This window comes from Ictidomys tridecemlineatus, chromosome 7, assembly GCF_052094955.1.
Source record: "Ictidomys tridecemlineatus isolate mIctTri1 chromosome 7, mIctTri1.hap1, whole genome shotgun sequence".
In the NCBI taxonomy this organism is placed as follows: domain Eukaryota; kingdom Metazoa; phylum Chordata; class Mammalia; order Rodentia; family Sciuridae; genus Ictidomys; species Ictidomys tridecemlineatus.
This window is the reverse complement of record NC_135483.1, coordinates 195,824,556-195,851,615: the sequence shown is the minus strand read 5'-3', so window position 1 is coordinate 195,851,615 and position 27,060 is coordinate 195,824,556. Positions and strand designations below refer to the sequence as shown.

The 27,060-nt window shown below is 52.4% G+C and overlaps 1 protein-coding gene across 42 annotated transcripts in view; it reads right to left on the bottom strand.

Moving 5' to 3' along the window:
* Window positions 1–27,060, bottom strand: part of Lrrfip1 (LRR binding FLII interacting protein 1) — a 124,378-nt gene that overhangs the window by 27,997 nt on the left and 69,321 nt on the right. For 8 of the 42 annotated variants that reach the window (XM_078018326.1, XM_078018298.1, XM_078018303.1 and 5 more), the window contains exons 3-12: window positions 23,861–23,878; window positions 20,631–20,678; window positions 19,211–19,255; window positions 18,628–18,678; window positions 16,244–16,282; window positions 13,458–13,517; window positions 11,191–11,253; window positions 9,509–9,586; window positions 6,529–6,594; window positions 3,157–3,234 (exon numbers count right to left, since the gene is read on the bottom strand). The exons of 12 other annotated variants lie outside the window; for them this stretch is intronic. In XM_078018326.1, the coding sequence (XP_077874452.1) occupies window positions 3,157–3,234; window positions 6,529–6,594; window positions 9,509–9,586; window positions 11,191–11,253; window positions 13,458–13,517; window positions 16,244–16,282; window positions 18,628–18,678; window positions 19,211–19,255; window positions 20,631–20,678; window positions 23,861–23,878 (546 nt within the window). Of the gene's footprint in view, window positions 1–3,156; window positions 3,235–6,528; window positions 6,595–9,508; window positions 9,587–11,190; window positions 11,254–13,457; window positions 13,518–16,243; window positions 16,283–18,627; window positions 18,679–19,210; window positions 19,256–20,630; window positions 20,679–23,691; window positions 23,879–27,060 lie in introns of all 42 variants that reach the window. 22 more of the 42 variants (XM_078018321.1, XM_078018323.1, XM_078018324.1 and 19 more) reach the window with 17 other exon arrangements.

The following is a 27,060-nucleotide window of genomic DNA, read 5'->3' as shown; positions in this document are numbered from 1 at the left end:
GGGTGTCGTCTACGGCCATACCACCCAGAACGCGCCCGATCCCGTCTGACCTCGGAAGCTAAGCAGGGTCGGGCCTGGTTAGTACTTGGAGGGGAGACCCCTAAGGGTGTCACTAGTCACTATGCTTTCCACGTGCAGCTCAAGAAAGTTGATGTGAGGACTGGGGATGTGGCTCAGTGGTTAAGTGCCCTGGGTTCAATCCCCAGTACCAAAACAAAATAGAAAAGAAAAAGAGAGAGAGAGAGAGAGAGAGAGAGAGAGAGAGAGAAGGGAGGGAAGGGAGGGAGGGAGGGAGGAAGGAAGGGCGGGTGGGTGGGCAGAAAAAGAAAGCTTATGTGCCTGGCCAGAGTTCCAAGTCAGGAATGAGACTGTGACACCTGAACTGCCCCAGTGCACTTCCAGCTCAGCGTCCCTCCTACAGACCAGGCTGGAGGGCCACTGGCCTTTGCCATGCAGCCTCCCAGGCACCACCCCTGACCTAGGAAGGCCAGGGAGCCTGGGTACAGCCTTCCCGTCTTTTTCTCACTAACAAGGCTGAACACACCCACCAACACTTTCTGTTGGTCTAGTAGCCCCAAATACACACCTGCCCCCTTACAATGGTGTAGCCTCCTCAGGACAGAAATGGTGCCATTCAGTGTGAGGGGAGCGGTCTTGGAAACGATGGCTAGCTTAGTTCTGTCTTCAGATACCAAGGAGATGCTAGTCTCTTGGCCCCACATCCTTGAGATAGACACAGGATACTGTAACTGTGTCCCCTGGGAACTGTCTTCACCATACAGAGGCACCTGTGAGGCTCTGAAAACCACTCACAGGCAGTCTCCTACCAGTAGAGGTGCCAGGATGAGGCCAAGGACAGCCCCTCTCACGCATGCCTTGGGATTTTGATCTTTGCTCACTAAATGAACCAACAGGAGGACTACTGGTCGACCTTTGTGCAATGAGCAATTGACTCACTAAGAAAGAATTGCACTATCTCTATAATGACCTGAAAACCCAGCACCGGAGAGGCTGGAGCTCCCACACCATGTTTTTTTTCCAACAACAGCACAGCCCCAGACCCAAGAGAAGGCTGGGGCTCCAGGTCCGGACTCAACTGGGCCCAGTCCTCCTATGCCCAAGTCACAGAGACTACCCCCACCCCCTGTTTAGGGCCATCTACTACACCCATTTTTTAAAATTTTTTTTTAGTTGTTGATGGACCTTTATTTTTATTTATCTGTTGGTGCTGAGAATTGAACCCAGTGCCTCAGACATGCTAGGCAAGTGCTCTGCCACTGAGCCCCAGCCCCAGCACAACTATTACACCCATTTTATGCAGTTAATTTTCCACAAATTTAGAAAGCATGCAACAAAGAAATTTGCGTCTGGTTTGTCTTTCTAGTAAAGTGACTATACGGTGCCATCATTTTGAAACTTCATCATGATGCTGAAATAAATCCAAACAAAATTTCTAATGATGTCAAATAATCAGGACTTATGATTCCACGTGTCACCTGATTACACCAGGTAGGGGGCACGGAAGGTGTTTGGGATTCTTTGAAAGTGAAGCTACTTCCCCCATCAATTGAAAATCTCCTATTTTTTTTTTCCTCCAGAACTGGGTGTTTAAGAGAGTACTTTACATAAGGACAGTGATGCTACATGAAGTTTATCGTGGAAAACCTTTGCTCTCTCTGAGATAAGTTTGGTATGTTTTGCTGCCACAGAGCACAAGACACCCAGTGTGACAACCCAAGCTTGCAGGTGGACACCTGCAGGCCGTGGTGAGCAGGGCCCCCCAGCATGGCAGCGACCTGCCTGCAGTGCAGCAAGAGGGGACATCTTGTTGATGGCTCTGGGAGAGACTCAGCCAGGATCGGGGCCTCGAGTTTCTGTGGCACCTGCAGCCACGTGCTCAGTGCACAGGTCTGACTCCTTTGAGCACGTGGCTTCTAGGCCGGCAGTGGGCCGGACTCCCCTATGACACCAGGTGGCAGGGTGTGTGTGTGTGCGACTCACACGGGGCAGTCCCTGTGTCCACCAGGCACGGGCCTCCACTCTCACACCTGCTCCTCCTGAGCTCTCGTCCTTTCTAGGCCACGAGACGTGGCTGCCTGCCAGTGATGAAGGGCATTGGGCCTCGCACCACAGGAACTGGGCTGTGCAGGGAACTGGGGCTGCTCGCCCAGGCTGTGGCTCAGAGCCGCCAGGGACCCCACAGGCTCCTCTGACCGAGGGAGCCATCCTGGTGTGAGCCCCACAGCTGTGAAGGTCTGGGCTGCTTCAAAACAAGCCACCAGGCAGCACCACGCTGGGAAACATGGACACAGCGAGGGACGATGATGCCCTCGGGGCCTCAGCTCCAAAGCTACTTTACTACCAGGAGCAGGACCTGGGTTTCAGGCACCAACACAGGGCAGGGCGGTGCTAAGGGACTCCGTTGAGGGCCACATGAAGCTACTCTGAGGCTGGTGGTCTGAGAGCGGCCTGGCCGTCTGCCCTTCTCCACGGCTCGCCAGCCCCCGAGGGCCCCTGGCCCTGGTAAGAGGATGATCAAGCGGCCTCCAATGAAGCCTCAGATCTGGTGAGGCCGAGTCTGCAGCTGTGAAGACCCCGGGCACCCACACTAAGGACGCTTAACCAGGGGAGGGCCAGCCACAGGCCCTTGCTTCCTGAAGCCAGGCCAGCTGTGCTGGGCCACAGACAGTGTGCCGTGGAGGACCGACAGGCGGTGAACACCGGGCAGGGGCATCGCGGGTCTGCACTGGCTCCCGAAAACCACTGGTTCCAACCACTGGTAACATCTCAAAGGAAACATGAAGGCAGTCCTTCAAAATTTAAAGGAAAAAACCAGCACACCCCGCACATGGTTACGTTCTGCCTTCTACTGTCCAGGGCTCCCCTCCGGGACTGCCACATCTGGACTCGGTCAGCAGTTTCTTACATTTATGGTCCATGAGAAATTCAGCCACACCACCTGATGCCCCTAACAGTAGCCAAATGTGGACCGGTTTCCCTCAATCCTGTTTCTATTTAAGCCTGAAATGAATCATGGAGAGGTCTTCGGCCTTCCTCCCATGCTGGCTCTGAAGACAGGGGTCACTTGTAAAGGACAGAGAAGTGCAGGACGAGGGCAGGAGGAGACAGGAGGCAAGGGCAGCAGGGGCAACTTACCACAGGGCTGGCCCGCGCCGAGCTGGCCCTGGAGGAGGCGCGGGAGCCGGAGTTGAGGTGGCCACTGTACTCTGAGGGCTAGCCGTCGCCGCAGGACACACAGATAGAGACAAGGAACAGGGTCAGCCACGAAGCAATGAGCATGGAGGCCGCTGGAAGCACACTTGTTAGTCGCAGAGCTGGCCACACGCAGGGCAGAGGAAGAGAGGCTGGTTAGGGAGCAACTGCACTGGGAAAGGAACCGGGCCTGGCACAGCCAGCAGCGCCCACTAACAGGAGGAATAGATGGCAACATCCCAAGATCACAGCGCCCTCAGGAAGGAGCAGTGACACCGAGTGTCCGCCACGCCTTGCCTGTGCACAGAGCACGGGTGGCGGGAGGGACTGAGGGCCTAAGCCGCCTCCTGCAGGAGCTGAGGACGAGGACAGGGCGCTCGGCGCCGACCTAGGGAGGAGTCTGCTTCTCTATTTTCCACATGGAAACAAAGTAAGACTCAGGTTAGTTCAGAGCTGCCCGTGGCGTTCTCAGAGTGCCAGGTTGCCGCCCGGGGCCTGCGTGGGTCTCTGCCTACCCACCCATCATCTCCGACCCTCTCCCGATCCTGGGAAGGACCGCGCCGGCGACAGCGCAGTCTGTGGCCTCTCAGCTCTGCCTTGGAGCCGGTCTTAGCCACATTCCACGTTTTTCAAAAAAGTGTTGCCCCTCTGCAGAAGGCAGGGCTGGGAAGGCCGGGCATGGACACCACTTAGGGCTACAAGCACCGAGCAGAGCCTGGCGTGTCATGAGGTAGACCTTCAGGACAGCCCACGGCCCCTGCACTACAGCTCTGGCCACCTCCCCTCTACGGGAGGTCCGCAGGCACCGTGCTCATCACAGGCCTAAGGAGCCCTAGATCTTCAGTCTCATCTCAAACAGCACCTCTCAGTTTGCCTGTCTCCCCAGGGGGACACACCGGCCCTCCACCCCTGCAGAGTCCGTGTCCAGTCTGTTCACAAATGAACCTCCAGGGAGCAGGTGAGGACTGTCACCGTCAGTACTTGGTGAATGAATGATTCCAACTGTTGACCATCAAACATTAATTGGAAGATTAAATCTCTCGCAGGGCTGGGGCCAGCAGGGCCAGATTCCCCAGACCTGTTTACCCATGCTGACTTCTTTAGGGAAAAACGAGCAACACTGGGCAACACCGCTGGGTGGGCACCGTGTGGGACACACCCTGCCCAGCTGGCACAGGGAGGTTCCCCATGGTGAGGACAGGAGGCTCACTGGCATGGCCGGGTGAGAGCTCAACATCACGGAAAACCCTAAGTCAGCCCGTTAAGGCAGAATCATTTTGCCTCCCAGTTTACAGCAGTCAGCGACTGCTCCAGAGCTGACTGCAGGCCCAGTTCCCCAGGCAGAAGGGTTCCTGGGGCAGATGGGCCAACCTGAGCAAGCTACCAGCCTGTCTCCAGGACCTGTGCCCCCCCATGTGTGAGTCGTGTGACTGGGGGTGGGAATCATGCCTCTGCCTCTTGTTGCCCATGTGGCTCTCATCTGTGACAGGACCAGACAGAGGGCCAAGGATGAAAAAGGTTGTGTCTGAGCTTGAGCTTGTCTCTGCAGGCTTCCCAGCTCCAGGATCAGACAAGGCCACTGATGGTGACGTCCCAGGGCTCAAAATGCCTAAGGGAACCCCTCCACACAGAGCCCTCAGCCCAGCTCAGGGGCTGCGAGGGGCAATTGCTGAGCTATCCGGGGCGGTGGCAAGTCCTCCAAGCTGGGCCCAGGACTGCCCTGGGCAGGCCTAGGATCCCTGAAGTCATAGCCACTCGGCTGGGGCTGGGTCCTTGCTGGACTCTCCTTGGCTGAAAGACTAGAAGCCCGAGTACCACACTCCCAAGGCTCATCTGCAGCCACGGGCCAGAGATCTCTGACAAGAATCCCTTCCCCAGGCCCAGCCTGTGGAACCTGGTAACAACGCGTGCTGAGCTCCCTCCGTGTGAGTGCAGCACCTGGCTGGCACCAGGGTCCCGGGCACCACTGTAAGATGGACTTTTAACTCAGGCTCCTCCACCTCACTGCCACGCAACCTGCACAGGAGGTTGAAATCCCTGCCATGAAAAAGCACTCTGGGGCCATGCTCCATGGGTCGCTGCCCCACAGTGTCCCCAAGGCGCTGCTTAATGAGCCTCTGTGGGCCTCCAGCTGTGGGCTTCACCAGCTCTGCCATGGCCACCAGAAGACAGCCAGGGCTTGGAAAGGCTTGTCCTCCCGAGTATCAGTCCACGCCCTCTTTTCTGATCAAGACCAGCACCTAGCAGCTCTTCACCCTCACAGGATAGGACAGGGCTCTCCTGCCTTAAGCATGGCCTGTCGGCTCTCTAGTGGCCTGCCAAAGGGTTCAAGAACTAGAAAAAAACTTAATGTGTAGGGAGTTACATTAAATGATTTATGCCACACAGAACTCCATCCCTGTTTACATGTCAACCAGGACTGGTGCTGTGCCAACTAACAGCTGAACTGGATAGTCATAAAAAAACTATAAGGAAAACTGTGGGTCACACTGACTTGCTTCAAAAGAACTGACGAGCATCTACGATGGTTGGAGAAACAGCTTGATTAATCATAAAACTGGATTTAGCCAATTAAGTAGCTGACCACTTTCAAAAGCAAAATTATAAAGGTGGTTCATCAGGTATTTCTTAGCAGGCCATTCCCTCCACGGAGGGTCTGAGGAGTGGCCGGTGTAGTGCGTCCTCGCGGGCAGCACAGGTCAGAACAGAGTGTGTGGCCCCAGCGGGGGGGGGGGGGACGGGGGGACAGCCCTTCCAGTTGGGTCACCCGCTTCCACAGCTCCTGCTCATTCCCATTTTGTCACTATTTCCACTCGTTTACCAGCAAATATTTACTATACAGCTACTACCCCCTTACTGTGACCGCAATTGTCATTTCAGATCCTTTGAAGAGAAGGCAGAAGGACCATGGGTAGAGGAAGGAGGGGACACTCATGCCTATTGGAGTCCTCAGACTCGCTCGACTTCCTCGGCCACTGAGAGGGGAAATAATCTGAGATTCTCCAATGCCCTGGCCTTCTCCTGCGTTTGTGAGGTCACTTTGCTTCTTGTCAGGGTCAGCAAGGGAACAGAGCGGATGAAACTCAACTCAGGCTGGTCTCCCCGTGACCTCAGTATGGACCTACTGGGGACACTGGGCCAACAGCCACAGAGTCCACAATTCAATCACCCCTGACCCTCATGACAGTGGGAAAATGAGGAGACAGTGCTTCCTCCCCGTGACGGTCTGTGCCTCCCACGACTGGAACTGCTCCCGGCAAGTGCTCCCAGGGACATGCAGCAGGCAGGACAGGTGGCAAACAGACAGCGCCTTACAGCGCGGGAACCGCAGGCGCCGCCCCGCCGAGCCCCACTGAGGCTGCTCTCATCGAACAGAGACACCTGCAAGCAGAACAGACTGTCAGCACGGCGCCTTCCCGTCCCCAGGTACCCAGAAAACACGGAAAACGTGAGCCAAGGAGGAGTGACACGTGCCAGGGCTCTCCTGGGAAACCCTGTGCAGGGCAGGCTCGACGCCACCTCGCCAGCCCAGAGCCAGGGAGCAGGGTGAAGAACATGCAGCAACCAGGAGGGACAGTTCCACTGCCGTCAATGAGCATGCAGCTGAACGCCACAGGTCACTGAGCTCGGCGAGCTGGAGAGCATTCCATGCTGAGGAGACATATGTGACTTCAGAGTTAAAACATCAGATAATGACTTCAGAGTTAAAACATCAGATAATTCAGACATCGGGAATTTAGTCAAACATCCTGGATTGTCAATTTTTTTTTATTAAAAAAAGTACTCTATGTGAGGTGACTTTGGAATAAAAGATTAAATTATGTTAATGATAGATTTAATGTTGAATAGTTCATAACTCTTTAAATGTTGCTAAGTAGAAAGCAGAGTATTCGATCATCTTGAAAATCCTATGTATTAGTCACAGAAACAGGAGCTTACGATACCACAAGTGGCGGCGTCAGAGCGGCCCAGTTTAAAGGAGCGCTGGCCTTCCCTCCTCCCTTAGCACACACTGGCTTGGTATTATATCTTTAATTGATAAGTGTGCCATCTGATGGGAATTCAGGAAGTTACTGACAGTTACTTTGAATACTGTTTTCCTGCATAGCATAAGTACCTGTATTTAAAACTGGAAAATTTCACAGTAACAGAGTAACAAGGATCAGCATTAGTTAAGGTTGCCAAGGCACTAAAGACCCATTTTCCTCTCTGCCAGCAGGAAACCTACATGTTGCCGTTGCTCTATTCCTGACCAACGATCCTACCCAACACCAGTCTGACGGCCACTGTCAGCAGTCGGGGAGAGAAAACTCTGATCTGGCCACGGAGCACTGACGGACACCATGGGGGACTGACGGACACCACTGCACACGTAAGCTCCTGTAAAGGCACAATGCCCCGTGGGGCAGAAAACACCCCATGCACGTGTGTGGGTGGAGGGGCACACACATTGGGGGGCGAGCAGGTGGGGCGAGGAGGTGCCGCCCAGGGAGCACACGCACCCGGTACCTCCCCGCAGGCCGGGCAGCGCTGGACAGATAGCAGGGCTGGAGGACGAAAGCAAATGGCAGGTGTTTAAAGCCTTGAAAAAGACAGCAAGAGAGGAGTGACAAGGCCACCTAAGGGCTCAGTTATCGTGACAGAAAGCAATGGTCAGAGGGAAGAAGGCCAGGCCGGCATCGGTCTCTGCAGGTCAGAGCGCAGATCTAGGGTTCACAGGGAGGGGAAACCCGGGATGCCTCTCGGCCTTGGCCCCCGGGTCTGCAGCAGGCATTTCCTACTCACTTCTCTTCAGGCAGTTCTGGAAAAAAGGACGGCAATGAGAAGGAACTGCGGCAGGCGACAGCCCCAACAGGGCGCCACACCACCCTGGGGTCCTGCTGCGGTTGGCCCTGGCACTGAGGGTCACACCTGCCACAGTTCAACCTGCCGAGGACTGAAAACACCTGGAAAAACAACTGTACCTGTCTTGGACACGTACAGAGTTTCCTGTCCCTGTTCCCTAAACAGCACAGTGTGACAACATTCACACGGTATTGGGCACCATAAGGAACCACAGGCACTGTGCACAGGTCCTATGCAAGTCACACGGCAGTTCACACCAGGGCCTGAGCATCTGTGGGGGTTGCTATTGGGGGCTCTGGGACCCCCCAGGTCCCGAGGGGTGCCTCTAAGTGACTGCAGTGAGGAGAGCAGCAGAACAGCATGGGGCTTCTATCAGAGGACAGCAGTGACAGTCCTCGGCACACTAAAGGGAGCTCTAGGCCAGCTTCCCTGGTCAGGGCTGGCAGGTCCTGTCAAAGGGGACTCCACACCTGAACACACATGAGGGGACACTCTGGAGCACAAAGGGGACTCCACACCTGGAACACACATGAGGGGACACTCTGGAGCACAAAGGGGACTCCACACCTGAACACACATGAGGGGACACTCTGGAGCACAAAGGGGACTCCACACCTGGAACACACATGAGGGGACACTCTGGAGCACAAAGGGGACTCCACATCTGGAACACACATGAGGGGACACTCTGGAGCACAAAGCAGCTCACCAGGGCACACAGACTTAGCTTCAGGGAGTCAGGGCTCATTCAGAGGCCCACAGCAGAGGGCATGCTGGACCAGCAGGGGAAAGCCGTCGTGACCGGCCACAGGCCACTGAGCAGCTCATGTCTGCAGACCTGAGGACAATTCAACCTCTGAGACACGATGCACACTTGGACTTCCGACACTGACCTCTGCTTTGGAAGAGGACTTGTAAACCTACACCCAGGAAGGCCAGGGCCCTCCGCTGGCCCTGTCCATGGCCTTGTGAAAACAGGAAACAGGGAGAGACAGCCAAACAAATGACTCTGCTCTGCCCACCTCTCCAACACGGAGCCAAATGGTGCACAGACATCTTCCAAATTGCTTCCTGGACACATTTACAAAAGAAAAATATTTTTTAAAAAACAAATTGAAACTCCAAATGGGGGAACAATTGCTGGAAATGGAGGGACCCGAGAGACTAACTTTCTGGACTTGAGTTTTTAAAAATATACATTTCGTAGAACTCTGCTTTTCCTGAAGTCCACTTTTCCGTATTAGGTCCTAAATTATTTTAGATGCTTTTTTTTTTTTTTAAGATTGAGAAAAGTCTTAGCAAAATATTGGAGCCAATCAAAACACCCACTGAGATCTGCTCCACAGATTTCGTCTATCAGAGGTTGAAGTATCCACTGAAACAACACTTCAGCAACTTAGGTGCCACACAGAGGAGAGGAGGGAGAAAGTGATGGGAAAGGAGAACAGACCCGGTTTCCATTCTGGGCAGACAGGGGCTTGTGAGCAAGGCCACCAACAGGAAGCCCAAGTTCCGAACAGGAGAGTCCCTGTAATCAGAGAAAGTGGTGGGTACAGGGGGACAGCCTGCACCTGCACTGCATCTCAAAGGTGCTTCGGTGTCAGCGACTCAGACAAAATCACCCCCACAGCCAACCCGTGCAGGGCAGGTGCCAATGAGGCAGAGCAGGAAGGCGGTCAGGAGGAAGTGGGCGGCTGGGCCAGTGAAAGGAGCCGGCGGCTATGGAGACCAACCTTGGAGTCTACACACAGGAGGAAAAAAAGATGTGATTTTAATTGCTAACAAGACCCAAGAGGATTTAGTCTTTGTAATTTGACTTCTAATTTTTAGAGTTTGGTAGGAAAAATTACAAGCCAGGAATCTGCAAGGCTGGTCTCCCAGCTGACTCCTTTGGTTGGCACTTACATGATGGCATGCACCCAGGACTTACAGAAGAGGTGATAAACCAAGTGGCACAATTCAGAGACCACAGGACAGGGGGATGCTACTGCATAAACTAACAGACTCCCCCTAAAAATTATTCACCCAAATCAAAGGGTCGGGGCGGGGGGGACTTAAAAAGTTAGTCCGGGAGTTGTAAATCCTTTGTCCCATGTTGAGACCTATCCATAGTTGAGACATGTCCATTTAAGTAAAATTAACTAAGCTGATGTGTTGGGCAGGAATAGAGGTTTGCATCAGAACAGAATAGCTACCAGGCAGATGGTGGGAGGGTAAAAGCAGGCGCATCAGGATAGGGACACATGGCCTCTGGAAAGTCCTGATGCACTCTGCATCTGAATGGGTCAGCTCTCACTTTGACCGTTAACCTTCTGGACTTGGATTGCTTGTGTTAAATGAATGTGAGTTGGACACAGGCTGGACTTGGGTGGGTAATTTCACATCTAGCTGTTAACTGATGAGTACTATCTTCCATTTTATTTTGTTTTTGCTTTTAGTTGGAAAAAAATTTTAATAATTGGTTCTTCCTAGTTATACATGATCATCTTCTATTTTAGAACAAGTACCCCAGCTCATCAAAAAGAAGAAGGAAATAAAGTTTTCTGAATGAATGTAACACTACTTCGGTGTTTACATCTCATCTACTATTCAGTAAAAAAAAAATCATAGGAGGCTCAGCAGCTCAGCTCATAGGCTGATCAGCAACCAGGAGCTGTGTCTGCCAGGATCAGGGTCAACTTGAGCTCTCGGTGTGCAGCAGGAACTGTTGTGACAATGCCTGGATTGGACCGGATTTTTATTCCACGACTAGTCCAGCCCTGAGAAACTGCCACGGAGTGTGTAGGACCCTATAAAATAACATTGCTCAGGAACTGTCAAGGAAAGAAGGCCAAGATATTCCTCTCAAGGAGTTCTAATTAAAAAGTCTACAAAAAAAAAAAAAAAAAGCACGTTCTTTCATGGTAGTCCATGGAGAACCACAATTCACACTCCAAGGCAAGACAGTTGAGGTGGTCTGAATGAAGTATCTCAGGATAATCCCTCCGCAAAAGTTTAACAAAACATCAATCCAAATGAGACTCCATGGCATGTTAGAGAGAAGGAGAGCCGAGTGCACATACACACACAGCGCATGCTATGAAACCTGCAGTCTCTGAAGAAAGGGTGTGAGAGATTTGAATGGAAACCAACCAACTTCTCCTCCCTGCATGATGACAAAGTGGAGAATCTGCCGTCACCGCCAGAGCTGGAATTCTGAGCACCAAAGAAGGAGACATTTTTAAGTGATGAGCACCTGCTTCAAGTCCCAAAGCACAGCCTGGCCCCTCCGCAAGGCAGAGATAAAACAGAGCTGGCCCCAGCAGCCCAGGAAGGCTGGCGTGGCTGGTGCAGCAGCGGGAGAGTTCATGTTTCAGGAACCTCTCCGCAGAGCCCGGTAGCTGACCTATTACTATGTTGTCACCTGCTAAATCTCATGCCAGACTGCCTACAACCTCCCAGTCTGAACTTTCCTCATCACATCTTCTAAGGTAGCTGGAATCCTGCTTATTGTAAAATTTTTACTTTCTTCAGCCCAGCACATCTGAGGACAGGTGGAACCTCAGGGGGTGGCTTGTCCCCCTCCAGCTGAGACCTCTGTCCATAGAAGGAAACTGCCCTTATGATGTCTTGGGTGTACATTTAATTATTATTAATTTTTGCAGTGCTGGGAGGGAACTCAGGGCCTCACATGTGCTAGGCAAGTGTTCTACCACCGAGTCACACTCCAGCCCTTGAGCACATTTTAAAAATATCAGATCCCTCCAGAATGCAGAGAGGGAGGTGACGTGTGCAGTTCTGAATGTGGCTAGGAAGGAGTCAAGGTCAAGCAGTTCTGCTAGGGAGACTGCGGTCCCCTGCAGGAGGAAGCGGGTATCATTCCCTCCTGCAGGCGGGGGTGGACGTCGCATTCCCGTCCACTCTTCTCCAAGCTCATGCTTACCGGCTCCAGCAGCTCTGCTCTGGGAGCTTCCTAAAGAGTGGCTCAGGGAGGTTATTTTGTTCTTCGAACATTCTACTTTCAGATTATTTTTTAAATCAGTTTTACATCCAATTTCGTTCTGTGAGCAGTTTTGTAAACAGATCCTTTTGTATTTGATTTCTACAGGCTTTATCTAAATCTTAATCATGATGCATATTTTTACTTTCTTATTAAACTAAGTCATTATCTGCATAATGTGGAGCTTGATGTCACCTTGTATGGTCATGGGCATGCTGGCTACATTAGGGATGACCCACAGGTCCACCTAACATTGGGAAAAGCTACACTAAAGAACTTCTGAAGTAACTTCTAAGCCCACACTGCGCTTCTCGGTGACCACTTACAGTAAAACAACGTATCAGGAGGGAAAGCTACAAACTAGACTATAAAACTCCACCCAGTAGTGGTCTGGTGGCCACCAGGAAGTACAGTCTGCAAGACTGTGACACTGCAGCCAGTCAGCAAGGTGTCAACATGGCCGCTGTGCAGAGCAGGCAGCTCCTGTCCCGAGCTCTGCACCCCTTTAGAGAAGCGCAAGGCAAGGGCCTCAAGAGGAGCTGCAAGGAGCAGAGCTTAGAGGAAATACAATAAAGACACTTGTAATCCTAAACAGTCAGGAGAAGGCTAAAGCAACCTGTTCAGCCAGTTTTGGAGAGCCGAGACTGTGTTGGTTTAGTAGGGCGGGGTGGGGGTGGGGGTGCTCTGTGTTACCCACTTGAAGTCTAGAAATATAATTTAAGTGTTTGTAATATCTCAACATAATTTAAAAAATTGACAATAAGAACAGAACATTTTAGATCACTTAACACAAAAGAGACCTGTGGCAGCTCACGAGGCTTCATTAGCTGTACCCAGCTTACCTTCTGAAATCCCCAGGGACTAAGTGTCCCCCACGCCCCTGCGGCAGCCTCTACTTCTCTCCCCTCGGCAGCCCTCTGCTTCTGCCTCCCACCCTCACCCCTGAGCAGCCAAACACTGCAATTCAGTTCTCTTCCTTTTCCTTTCCAGGGAAACACAGGCCCTCGTGAAAGAAAAACATTAAAACTACAAACAAGAAATGCGAACTGGGAAGACGTTGGACTTAAGTGCTGGTGAAAGCCAAATCCACCACCACACACACTATACACACAAACCGAGGGCCTCAAGATAATGAAAGAGGGAGACTTTAATTCTAGGTATTGTTAAACTTAAGAGAGTCCTATCAATATCAGCTTCTTACCTACCTCCTACCACATCAGTCATCCTGAGAATGTTGAATAATAACATTAAGGGAATGTTTACTAGTTGGAAAACATTATCTTTCTTTCTATCATGTGTTAGAAAAAGAAGAGTCCTGCAATAATATAAAAAGAGGAAAAAAGCTGAATTTAGCAATAAGTCTTAGAAGCTTTGAAGCAACCTGCTTAAATTTCATGCCATGCAAGTTGACTGTACTGACCCTGCCAGATCTTCTACTCAGGGACTGCGATCCATATAATTCTCCATCATAACCATTGGTCTGTGTCAATGAAGAAAAGAGAAAAATTAACATCAGTATATAAATGAGGATGTGGCTACTGACAGCAAGGAAAAATCAGCCAGGTTTAGACGGAGTTTCCTTAGTGCAGGGGATGGTTGGCAAGCTTGGGGCAACACAAATCCTGGTGGCCCCCAAATGGCCTCTTGCAACCCAGAGGAAACAGAGCTCTGAGCTGATCAAGTCATGGGCTTCATGTCACATGTCACTCTGGGTCCTACAGTGTGCAGTGGAGGGAAGCACACATGCTGGGGTCCAGTTCTATGCGGGAGCTGTGCAAATCCTAGCTATTGAGAGAGCTGGCTGCCAAGCGGAGGTCCGGAGGGGCACAGACTCAGAGATTTCAGGTCTTGGTTCAGGGTAAATTCTGGAAAATTACAGCTTAGTATGAAATACCTTCATGAGATTCAGAAATTGTTTCTAATCAATCTGCAATTAAATGCAAAAGTTCACCAAAGAAAGACTGTTGCTGGTGGACGACATCTTCTCTACTCCTTCTCCATTCCCAGTCCTCCCACTTCATGTCTCATCCTGAGACTTGAGCACATCCCTAATGATCTCATAATCCGTGCTCCAGGAGTAAAAGAGGACGAGCACGTTAAGCGCCTGCCTTCTCCCCCTTCTCCTTGTCTCCCTGCCCAAGTCCGGAGCAAAAGCAGGGCTATAAGGAAGGGCTCTAATCAGTCTAGAAGGAAACTTGTGCTGATTCAAGGTAAGAGCTCAAGCGTCAGAGACATAACCAGCTCCAGAGGGGGAAAGAGGAGGAGCCATCCACACACCTGATGAAGATGAAGGAGGTGCCACTGGGTCATGGACCTGAGTCCCAAACTCCAAACGCAAGCCCTTAAGCAAATGACTTAATCTGCTGCACCTCCACATCCCCAAATCTACAGGGTCTTGCAGTGAGAAGTAGTAGTGAGAAGCAGTAGTGAGAAGCAGTCTGACCTTCTTACAGACCGCCACCACCCCCTCCTCTTGAATGGTGCATTTGGGTGGTGGGGCTACTTTATGGGGCATGATGGTAAGAAAGGTCGACCAGAAGACAATAAAGAGCCCACAGGCAGCATATCAATGCCACCTGACATCAGGTCTCTAGTTCTGCTCGACAAAGTCTCTCTCTCCTTCCTGTGTGGCTCTCCACTTCTGCATGCTATTCACTGGTCAAGGCTACAAGAGGGCAGTCTGAAGGTGACCTGTGTCACGGCCACTGGCATAATTCTCAGGGACACAGGCCCTGACCTAGGAAACTGGAATGCTGCAAGGGCCCGGGAGCACAGGTTTTATAAGGAGCTTCCAGGTGCAGCAACACAGAGGAACACTGCTGGAGGGAATCCGGAGAGGACGCTCCCAGACCAGCACTGTCCAGCAGAGGATGACAATGTTAAAAAGAGATGCACTAGGAAGTAAAAGCCAAAGCACGCTCCTGACCCAGCTCACCTACACACCCGCCCATCAAGGACTGGCTGGAAGCAAAATGCACTGTGAGCTTAAAACACAAAGGGTGGCCAGGAGCCACCTAAAAACAGGTTGCCAAGGGGCTGGGGATGTGCCTCCGTGGTAGAGCGCTCGCCTAGCATGTGCGAGGCCCTGGGTTCGATCCTCAGCACCACATAAAACAAAAGAAACAGGTCGCCAATATTTTCAATTCCTTAGAGAACAGAAGGACTGCCACACAAGGGCACTACGGAAGGGCTCTGTAGGTAAGTGACAGATGCTCTGTGAGGGATGCTTCCTGAATCTCATCGTGCCTTGTGCTTCCTGCAGTTGGCCTCAACCTCACCAGGCCAGGACGGCTGCAGTGGCCACAGGAGATGGCCCTCCTCAGCCATCCCTTCCACCCAGAACTGGGGACCCTCGGAGGACCAAACACGCAGGGCAGGTGCACAGCTCTTGTTCCTAACCAGTACCTTAAATACAAAAATACGTTCTACAACAGGAATGTGTCAAATAATTTTTAAATGAAGTAGTAATAGATAAGCACAAAAAGGCTTTGAAATGATGTCTTTAATGTGATTTTCTGTCTAATATGCTAACTTCAGTACCAAATCACCTTTGGCTGAGCTGTGCTTTCTGGTCAGACTGAATTTTTCTTCTTCTAAGAATAAAGTTTACAGGTTTTCAGAAAGCATAAGGCACAGAAACTCTCGGATTTATAAAAATAGCAATTCCAAGTTTAAATCAAAAGCCTCCGTTTTTGTGACTGGAACTGGGGTCTTTCTCAAGGAGTATTTTTTTTTTTTTTTTTGCAGAAGAGCAAATGGTCCGTTTGATTTGATGGCTGTAGATCAGAAACAAATGCTTTTTAAAAATCAGGCAAAACGACGTTACATGCAATCTTTTAAAGGAAATTTGAGGCCTGGGGAATCTTTGATCTGATGTGAGTTTCCCGAAGGCGCCCACTGACCCGCTGTCTGGCATGCACAGAGCTGCTCACAGGGCATGCGCCAGACATGGCACTCGAAGACACCTGGTGAGTGAGTGTCTGCGCGCGGACATCCAGGTTCCAGGGCCACGTGCGAGGATCAGGAGGCCCCGGGAGATGGACCACAGACCCTGGAGGGGGACCCACCTTCCTAACCTCATCCTCTGAATTGTAGATGCACAAGACACACACAGTGTTTCACAAAGTCACCCCATGAGATTCCGGGTTATTGTCTGTCACAGCACACAGTTAGGATCACACGGCAAAGTCCACACAAGTGTCTTACCCAGGCGTAGGGACCCCCGTACTCCACGTCAGGCTGCGACTGTCCGAACAAGGAAGGAAGAAAAACAACGGCAAGGAGGAGGGAGGTGAGTCAAAAGAGGAGAGAAACATGAAAAGTACATCGACCTCAGACTAGGTTGGCTCACGACCTCTAGGACCATACACCTCTGAAAGAGTTCTGTGAGGAATAGGGCCACACAGAACCCCGTTCCCCCAGGACCCAAAGCCCTGGAGGAGGCTGAATGAAGGCAGCCACCACGATTCACAGCCTGAGCAGCCCTTTCCCCTCGGGCACCGCACACGCCAGGTGAAGGGGTGAGCGGGGAGAGATGCAAAGCTCATGATAGCCAAAGTCTCCTGTTCCGGGAGGCCATCCACACAGACCCAGGACAGCAAGGCCCCCGGGCCCTCTCAGGGTCAACAGCACTATTGGCTGAATGTGGAAAGCCTGTGTTTGGGGGCGTTGAGAAATAAAAGATATAATCTTACACAAGAAATTTTTTCAGAATATTAAAATGCAAGAAAAGATTTCAGAATATTAACATGCATGAAGCCAGCCTAAGTAGGTCTCATGTAGACATGCGGGAGGTGCAATTCCTCCCAGTTGGGCTGCCCTGCTCAGGGGCACCAACCAGCAGAGGTCAGAGTTCAGGGGCTCTTGGCACATGGCCTGCACCTCCCCCCAGGCCCCAGGGGAGGGGAGCTGGGGCTATCACTGAGGGCTGAGACCCTGAGCAGGCCTGGGGACGGGCTCTCATCTCCAGGTCCACAGCCTCAGGTTCTGCGGGACTGAAGTTCTGAGGCACTCAGGCGGAGTCCATGAGGGGAATAGTGCAGCCACCTGGCTGGGTGACAACCCCCCACTCCCCTCTCCCCCAGACAGCACTCTAACTGTGGACTCCTCATGAGGCTTCCTACCCGGAGACAAATACACCCATACCCTGGCCAGGAACAGCGTCCGCAGAGAGACTTAGTTCATTCCTGGCAAAGGTGGCTGGAAGCAAAATGAAGGCCATGTGACACCGCCATGCTCACCAGCACTGCCATCGGTCACACCCTCTGGGGTCAGAGAACCCTCTGAGAGTCTCAGGAAAGTGGAAATTCTTTTCCCAGAAAAACTAAGTGCGCACAGTGTCTCACGCACTCTCTCAGGATCACGGATTGAAGACACTGCACTCCAACAGAGGTTTGGATCCGCTACCCGCCCCCCCCCAATCTCTCTTATCCCTGACAGTTCAGCTTTGCTCTCACCACTCCTTTCTCAACGGTTCTCTTGGCAGAATCAGGATGCTACACCCAACGTCTCTGCTCCGCCCTCAGCAAGCCGTTCCCCTGGCCCTGCAGCTGTGCCTTCCCACCTGGTGTCCGGCCCTGGCCTGCTGGGTCTGCTCAGCAGCTGCCATGTCTGTGTTCTGGCCACAGGCTCGGCTCACAAGCTTTGCATCTACGGCATTTTGGTCACACAGATCTTCCTTGTCTACAGTGGACTGTGTTAGAGGCACCATGAGGGACTTACAACTGTTAGCTAGTTCCAAGTAGCAAAGGGGCACTTCAACTGCTTCAGAGGGATGCTGTCCAGCAAGATCATAGGGGACCCGCGTTTGCCACTGAAGAGACAGTGACAGCAATGGTGGTTCAACAGCACAATGCACTGCCTCAAGAGGCTGCTCGGCAAGCACAGACCTGGCCCAGGGGTGGCTTGGTGACATCACTGTCACAGCTTTGAAAAGCAAGGTTCCCACTCAGGCAGCTCATCAGCAGAACGGACCTGCTGTCCTGGGACCAGCCCTCCTCACTAGCAGGAGACGTGCCTTCAACCCACGTGAACGGGAGCAAGATGCTCAGGCTGATGCACTAAGCAGGACCGTGGCCCTGCGTGTGTCCCAGAGCACACACCGCGTCAGGTGCACCCACGAGGCCTTTGGAAAGTCAAGGAGACACCACTGTTTTCAGCATCCTAGCTGATGAGAGGAGGGGTCCCCAGGGCAAACCTGGGTCTAGCCCTTCCTCCAGGCACTGCCTGCTGCCAGGGGACCAGCACGGAATCAGACGAACTCACACCACTGTGACCAAGGCGGCCACTTCCAGGGGTGTGTGAGTGGGCTCACAGACCTGCCCAAGGACTGCAGGTGCCTTCACACTCCTGCTGGTCACCCTGGCAGTGCCCAGACAACTGAAACCTGGCAGCTGCGCTCCGGGAGCAGCCGGCCCAGGAGCCACCACACCAGCTCTCCCCCAGGACAAGCGCGAGACACCCAGCGGAGACACCCCCGCAGCCACCAGACTGGCGGGCCACCGTGCGGGAGCAGGAGGCGAGGGCAGGATGTCAAGCCCAGGCTTCAGCCACACACACTGCATGCGGACCCCATTGCTCCGGTTACTGACCCTCAGGCTGCCGCGGCTACCCACGGACATGCGCTCATCTTCATCAGAAGCCTGTTGGGAGAAAGGATGGAAAACCACCGTGAAGTGATAAGACAACTCCCAAAGACAGACACCCCAGGCTCCGAGGGACAAGGCTGAGCCGAGGCCACAGCGGTAGGGTGGGCTGGCCACCTCCGAAGGGGCCGGGGACTTGAGTCAGGGCTTTGGTGACAGGGGCTGTGTGCACCTCTGCTTGCCCAGGATTGTTATGGATAATATGAACTGAAGTAAATTCCATTAATGTGGTGCTATTTACACCACAGGTCACTCACAGGTAAGTCATAAATACACCTCAGGGTTTCATTACTAGGAAAATCATTCATGGACATTTGACAGCGGAAAAAGCCCTTCAGATGCCCTGCACACGAACTGCAGAGCTCTCCTCCTCACTGCGGTATGTCAAAATGCTGCAGGCAGAGTTCCCAGTCTCTGCTCGGGGACCCTTCCAGCTTTATATCAGGACTAGAAAAGTCTTTTCATAAGCAGCGTGGGTACTTCAGTCACTAAAAGAGCAAAGCACAGGTAACGAACAAACTGTACTAACCGACGTGCTTCTCCGGGATCTGCGAGACTGGCGCTCACTGTCCTCCTACCGCAGCAACGGGGACAGCAGGGAAAGGTTAGAGACAGGCCCTCTGCAACACGGTACAGACTCTCTGATCTAACTGGCAAATAAACACTTTGCTTTCACTGAAGGGCTTCAGCCAAGCCCTGGGAAGGCTTCCTCCTCGGAGCCGGGCTCTCAAGCCACAAAGGGCACACTTCACTCTGGCTTCAAAGGCAGTGAGCACGGGCAGAGGTCAAGGCTGAGTTTCTCTAACCTCGATGGTGGGTGGGTCCCAGGCTTTCCCTGACTTCAGAACCTCACTCTTCTGCAGGAATCATTTCCTCAAGAAACCAACCCGTCAACCCAAACCCCAAGGAGGACGTCACCTCGCCTCTTCTACTCTGCGGAATCTCAGACACACAGTTTCCATCTTGGACATCTCTGAAGCTGGGGTATGTCTAATCATCACAGCTGCTCAGTTACCACGAGCACCTTTTCTTTCTCAGTGGTATTCAAAACACTGACACATCTTTTAGCTGTCTTAGGGTTTGATGAAAACACATCTACCTGTGTGAAATTAGACAGCGTGATGGGTGACCCAGGCGGAAGTCAGCCACTTTTTAAAAACAGGAAGGTGTGCTCTTTGCTCAGTTCTCTTTCCTGCCATATGCAGGTGACTAAGGGGGACTGTTGTGCTTCTCTCTGACTGTCTTCATCCATGAGGAACACAGAAGAGGACATGTCCACCCTGGCCAGGTTCTCAATCTCTGGAGCAGGTGGAGCATGAGGCCGCTAGCCCCGCAGGCAGGACAGGAGCTAATGATAGGGGCAGAGCCTGGCTCTGGGGACCACTGAAAGCACTGGGTGCGTCCCCTCTCCTGCAGAGAGGGCCAGAGGACAGAGCTCACTTTCAACTGACCCAGGAAGGCAGAGGGGCGGTCCTAGGAAATAGACAGAAAAAGTAAAGAACCTCTCTCACCAATGTGAGTGGTGTCAGTGGCCACCTGACCCTGAAGGGCAGCAGCTGGCCATAGTCAAAAAGTCCTAAGCCTCTTCTGGTTCCAACAGAAAAATGGCAAAACCTGACGATAACAGGAAGTTCTCGTGTCAAGGACACGTGCCCAACCTGAGTCTCTGGCCCTAGGACATGTGGGGACTGTGGTGAAGGACCCTGCCCATGGGTAGCCTAAAGACGGCAGCAGTCAGCTGTACAGACGGATGGGCCCGGCTGGGTGGCCAGGGTGGTGCCTGAGCAGGATGTACATGGAGGTAAACAATCCTAGACCAGATGCAGAAATGCCTGAATGGAAATCTCTCAGTATCAGATTATGGTGCAGCAGGAATCTATCTGCATAACTAACTGCATGAGGATTAAATTATAAACCATTTAAGTCTTGAAATTGTATTTGAGGCCTACCATCCACCGCTCGATGTCACCCCATTTTGTATCCAGTCCATAATATTTCTACAGACAGAAGAGAAGGAAAATTAGGCCAGAAGTGAAACAAACGGCCCAGGGACCGACCAGACATGCAGGGTGGAGGGAGCATGCCAAGGTGAGGAGGTCAGAGAGGAAGCCGTGGCCACCTGGTGCAGGTGGAGCGTGAAGAGACCCTGCCCACTCCGTCCCTCAGGCCAGGGAGCAAGGACAAAGCACTGCTGGCCGAGGGGCGGCCTTGAGACCGGGGAAGCACTGCAAGCCCCCTGGAAAGCTGGTCATGCCTTCAGAGCCAACACGCAGGAGGAAGAGACACCGTGGAGGAGAAGCACAGCTGAGAGCCATTCCGTGTTGTGCAGGAGGAAGGAGGTCCCAGAGGAAAGGGGGAGGCCCTGTGCTGGCCCCGGGTCCTAGCCCCTGTGTGCCAGCTGACATCTGTGCTGACGCAGGCCCAGAGGACCACACACTTTATAGCCTGCTCATGGGAAGGCGCCCAGTGCCTCAGAGGAAGTCCTGGTGCAGGAAGAGAAACACTCAGACCTGCCAGCTGTGTCTGGGGCTTGCTGGAGCTGATGGCGCATGTCTCTACCTTAGAAGAGAAGGTCCAGAAGGGGTGTCACTGTCACTAAATACAGTGACCCCAGAGTCAGGTGGGAACTCAGGTGTTCAAAGTTCCACCTCAGATTATGGGGTTTTGCTTTTTTCTATACTTTCCCCTCAATTTTCAGTAAGGAAATCAAGGAATAGTCTACCGAACCTCTAAGACATATAACAGAAGTGATTTTTCTTTTTACATTATTAAAATCTTATAATCTGAAAAAAAGAATTGGATGGTAGAGGTACAAGGTAACTTGTCATGGTTTTCCAATTGCCCAACACACTGCTGCCGGGTCTGGCGCAGCTGCATCTTGAAGGGTGGCCAGATGACCTGTGGCTCTCCGACGGTCTTGCTCCTTTCTTAGAGGAGGCACCATGGAGAAAACTGGAAGAGGAGGAACTAGGAGCGGGCACTGAACCATGCCTTTAAAAAGCCACCAGACCGAGCTCTATGCCATCAGCCACACGGCTGCCTCTCTCTGTAAGCTCTCTCCTTAGGCATAAATTCGGAAAAGGAAAAAAGCGAACACTTTCCAAAGTCACGTTCAACTTCAATTTCAGTGAAGGCACCATCTTAAAGCTGCCTTGCAGCCAGTTCCCGTGCACTCTGCCCTTGCTGTGGACCTTCGGGATGAACAGGTGCCTCCACACCTCTTTTACCTTAATCTCCTCTTCCAATTGTGAAGTCAGCAGGAAAATGCATGTTTTTAAAACAGAGAGAAGTTCACATTAAACTTCACAGGAAGTCTACACTGCCAATTTTTCTATTTCCTTATTTTTCTTTTGTCCCACTCTATACTTACATCAAACATTACACTACACCTAATTCCTTTTTAATGATAAGAGTGAGAACCAGTATTCAAAGTCTTTCACCTAGCTCACAGGTGGCCTTATCGACAGCTGCCTCGCTGCAGGTCAGCCTAGACACCCCAGAGCACCCAGTGCCACTGGACGGTAGCCCTGGTGAGGGCAGCAAGTGGCTCACAGCACACCCCAGGGAGTGCAGAGTACTTCGAATGCAAACCTCACCATCAGCAGTGAGCCATGCAGAGGGAGGCAAGAGACCTTCAGAACAGGCTCCGGGTCAGGGAGCCATCATGCCCATCAGCCACTGGGCCCGGAGAGACTGGTGACTGTCTCCTTTTCCTCTTCATCACTCTGAGTGACAAGGAACGCCTTCCCTTCCTGGGGACACACTCACTACAGAACTGTGCGTGCTCCTTCCGGGGCCTGCGGGCTCTTAGCTCGCACACAATGTCACCTCTGACAGCGTCCTCACCAGCAGTCCTGGTGCCCCAGTGGTGCACAGCAGGGAAGGAACAGACCTCAGTGGAGCGACCAGCCAAGCCTCTGGTGGGTTTGGGGGAGCAATGTCCTGCTCCTACAGTGACAGTGAGGGCTCCCAGCTTCCCTCGAACCAGTGAATTCTGATTCAAATGCTGACTTGGAACCTGGGCTTCAATGTCCACTTCAATACGTGGACACTAGAGAACCTAACAGTGCAAGCAGATTCTGGTGTCTACAAAGCGGATTTCTCTGTCCTCTGCAGGGCAGCAGAGAGGCAGAGCGAGGGCCCGGAAGGCACCCAGAACCTGGGAGAGCAGAGGAATCCTGCACCGCAGGCCTGGAAATCACGGCAGTGCCTCTACCAGGCCTCACGCTCTCACCTCTGAAACTCAGCGACCTCATTCTGATTTTTTAAAAAACGTTTCAGTTGTAGATGGACACAATGGCTTTATTTTACTTATTTGTAGTTGTAGATGGACACATACCTTTATTTATTTATCTTTACGTGGTGCTGAGGATGGAACCCAGGGCCTCACATGGGCTAAGCGAGTGCTCTACCCTGGCCACAGCCCCAGCCCTTTATTGTGATTTTCTCATCTGCTCTAAGAGAAAGATACAGTTACTCTTCTTTAACTAGAGTCAGAAACTATTGTAGATGAGGGTCTAAGTAACAGACTCCCCTCTCTCATGGGAAGGACTTGCCGTCCCTGGATTCCCTGAGCTGGTTGCTCCTCATTCCGCTACTTCTGAACCCTAAATCGCGGACAGGGTGTCCTGCCTTTATCTCCTGCCTGGTACCTACTTGAAGACCCAGCTGCTTCCACACAACACCAGGAACAGGGAGGCGAGTCCCTGGGACCCTGACCCTGACCCGGGACGTGGGGACAGGTCTCTGTGAAGCTGGGCGAGGGGGCGTCCTCTTCACTTTCTTTTCACTCAGACTGTAAAGTCAGGATCTCGTAATCCCCCCACGCGTGGTAACTTGCAGGGATATTTAAAGGTTTTCTAATAAAGTCGTCTGGAAAGATAATCCAAGTGATTTCAGAGGTTCCCTCAGATTTTAAAATGTGATTTTGAGTTAGGATTCATGTTTTTCTCTAAGATACAGTTTTCTAATTTCTTGAGGAAAAATGGAGAAGAGAGAAGGGCTCAGTACCCAGAAAAGTGCAAGCATAGCTGTCCACGGTGGACGGGGACCCAAAGCACTCTCACTCCAACGCCAACACACAGCGAGGGCCACGGGAGCTTCAGGGCCAAGCGTGACCACTGGCAGGGGAGCAGGCGGGCGGGACACAGCGCATGCCATCAGCCAGGGGACGGCCTACCTTTTGAACCTGATAGATCTACAGAGAGGAACAAAAGAGAGGGAAAGAGCGTGAGTCCCATTAGAGCAGCAGGAACGTCAGAAAGGCTGTAAGGAACCAGAAATGTGAATAAAAGCCATCCTGGGAAGAACGAAGGCTGGAAAAATATGAATCAAAAAAGATTGAAATCTCATTGAAAGAATTGGTCACTTTAGCACTCATTCTACATTGTTTTAGACACACTGGTGAAACCCAGGCTTACCCACGCCAGTCTACTAGACTCCCACTGTTGTTCTTACACGGAAGTGTGTGCAACCTGTTACCATTAATGGGAAAAGTACTTTTTCACCTGTATTGAAATTCTCTTTTGTAGTCATGAAAGTTTAACCAGAAATTAATAATAAAATCAACTGGTAAAATTCACAAATAATGAAGAAAGAGGCTTCAATGATTCATGCTAACACACAGAGAACACCAGAAAAATTCCAGCAAAACACAGTGACCTTTAGAGTGGAATTAGAATATTTAAAGAGAGGTTGCGATCGCCCTCTGGGCTGTCAGTTTGCTCCTGGGCTCCTGATCTTCAGGGACACCAGTGCAGTGTCCTCCGCACTCTCCACAAGGCACCTGGTGTCTGCCATGGTTCCAGGCATGGCCCAAATTCTGAGGACACACAGGAGAGCACAGGCGAGCACACCAATGCTGCCCGAAACAGTCCTCCAACCAGGTGTGAAGGCAGGACCGCGAAGGACACGCCCTGGGCCACCCTTCCACCAGTGCAGGCTCTCCCGTGAGGTTCAAGGTTCACTGCCATCTCCAAGACGGTGTCTTCCTGCTATTCTCCTCTTACACGCCCATTAAAAAGGAGTTCCTACCTCTGGAAACAGCCCCAAAGCCCAGCTCAGGTGAGTGGCACTGTGAGAAGAGCCGGCGGGCATCCGGGGGAGGGTGCGTGCCACCCTGCGCTTTGCTCCTTGCTGCACACTCTGCAAGTCCTTCTGGGTCAGGGCAAGGGCCCCGCCCTCCTAGGTCTTCCTGCTCCTCCTCTGGGCCTCCTGTGTCCAGCCCCCTTCTCAGAGAGAGCTAACAGCTCAGCAGCGGCAGGGGGCACAAGCAGACAAGGATCATGTTTCTCAAATTTTACACCAAATATCAACCCTCCTGGTTAAACACTGGTCTTCCAAAGCATATTCATTTCCCCTTAATCAACAACTTAAAATGCCAGTGCCCCAGGCTATCAGGTGGTATAAGCTCAAATTGTGTTGCTAGTTCTAATAATAGCTAGGCCCCTGGACAGGCCAGGCACAGCAGTCTTCGGAGGTGTCTTCAGTGTCCAGGCCACATGTTCAGGCCTGTTAGCTGCTCCCGTTGTCCCTCCAGATGTGTACACAGCTGGGCAAATATATACATGTGCACCCTAGAGGGGGGTCAATGAGAAGCAGGTGGATGGACAGTGCCGCTTCTCTCTCTAGGGCCACTCTAGCTGACACAGGTGTCCACCACATTGTTGGACTGTGCCTTGAACCTGGCACCAAGGAGACACCTTTCACCCAGAGCACAAGAGGAGGATGTGGCTCACTCTGCCCTGCTTTGCAGCAGACACGGGCGTGCTGACAGGCAACTTGTACCAAGAACTTTGTAACGTCATCATGCATATATTCAAAACAATTCTGTCCAGCATTAAAGACAGAATATATCCTATCTAGATGTGTGCTTAATTGGGAAGATAGACATGTATATACCACTCTGTAGTTCACTTTCACCTTGACTCGGATAGTCTGCATATGAGCTGTCCCCCAAAAGCTCCTGTGTGAGACAAGGCGAGAGGGCTGACAGGTGGAGTGGCTGGGTTATGAGAGCCTTAACCCAATCAGTGAATTAATCCAGAGTGGGTCCACCTGAGTGGTAAGTGCTTGTAGAGTGATGGGTTGTAGAGTGATGAATGATCTGAGGGGAGAGAGATGCTGCGAGTACTCTGCCCTGTGCTGCTGGGAGCGAACCAGGGCAAGAGCCCGAGGAGCTGAGTGCTGAACTCTGACCGCAGCTCAGGACCACAGTTCTCATGCCCACGCAGGAAGACTCGGGCCACCCTTGGCCACTGGTCACTCAGGCCCATGTCGGCATAGGGCCAGCACCCCTTGGAATGTGGTGAGGCGTGGCTACTGCTCCCTGTCCCTGCACAGGACTCCTGGCCTATCTCTGAGGAGCCCATTCTCAGCGTCCCTGCCACGCCGGGCTCCCCTGGGGCCTGCCCTCCCTTCCCGTCTGGGAAGAAACCCCTTGGGCTTGGGCTTCCAGTACTCTGCAACCACTCTCACACTTCCTGGAAGGATTTTCTTCCCCAAATGTGCATCTGGCCACATCCCGCCTCTGCTCACACATGTCCACGGGGAGCGGCAAACTCTGCGGGTGGTGCGGGGGGCAGTGGGCATCCCTCCTCAGGCTGGAGGCCAGGCCACGAGCCATGTGACCAACTTGGCCCCTGTTGGGAGGTGGCCAATCTGCAACAGCCTAAGGAGAACCAGAAATCCCGGCTTCCACTGGAAATCTCAGAGGCCTTGGACACCGGCCATGAGAGCCAAACCAGAACCTGGGCACGGAAACCAGCCCAGGCAGGCGGTGGTCACCCGTGTCCAGCACCATACATTTGGATCTCAACAGGAATAGCCCTTTGGGGTGGGGCCAGAGTGCCTCATCCCCTAGCGTGAGTGATGACCCCACATAGGTCAGGAATGACTTCTGGCCCTGGCTTGGCAGAGTGCAAACCAGCAGCAAGCGGCAGGACCTGGTGTGTAAACACACCACCGTCCCTGTTCCCAGAGGGCAGTTCTTGCATGGCCACTTTGACCACGATGTTCACTCTGTGCTCTGGACCACTAGGTAACACTGAGAGACCCAGGGGAAAGGGCTGCATGGGAACCAAGCTGCCCCGTTAAGCAAAACTGACCTGTCAGAGGATCTAGAGCCTAGTTCAATAGTTAGATCTTAAAGTTCAGAGCCACCTCCTTTTGGCTCCTTTCAGCCAGAAATCAGGGCTGGGAAGACTCTGCAGGCAAGTGACTGGTAAGCTGGTCTCAGGATGCACCAGGCCCTGTGCTGGCAGCAGGCATGCCAGGCATCCGCGCTATGCACACTCCTTCCTGGACTTGCATAACTGTCCAAGAGCAATGGGAAGGGACAGGTGGTCAGCAGCGACAGGTGCCCTGCATTTACACACTGTG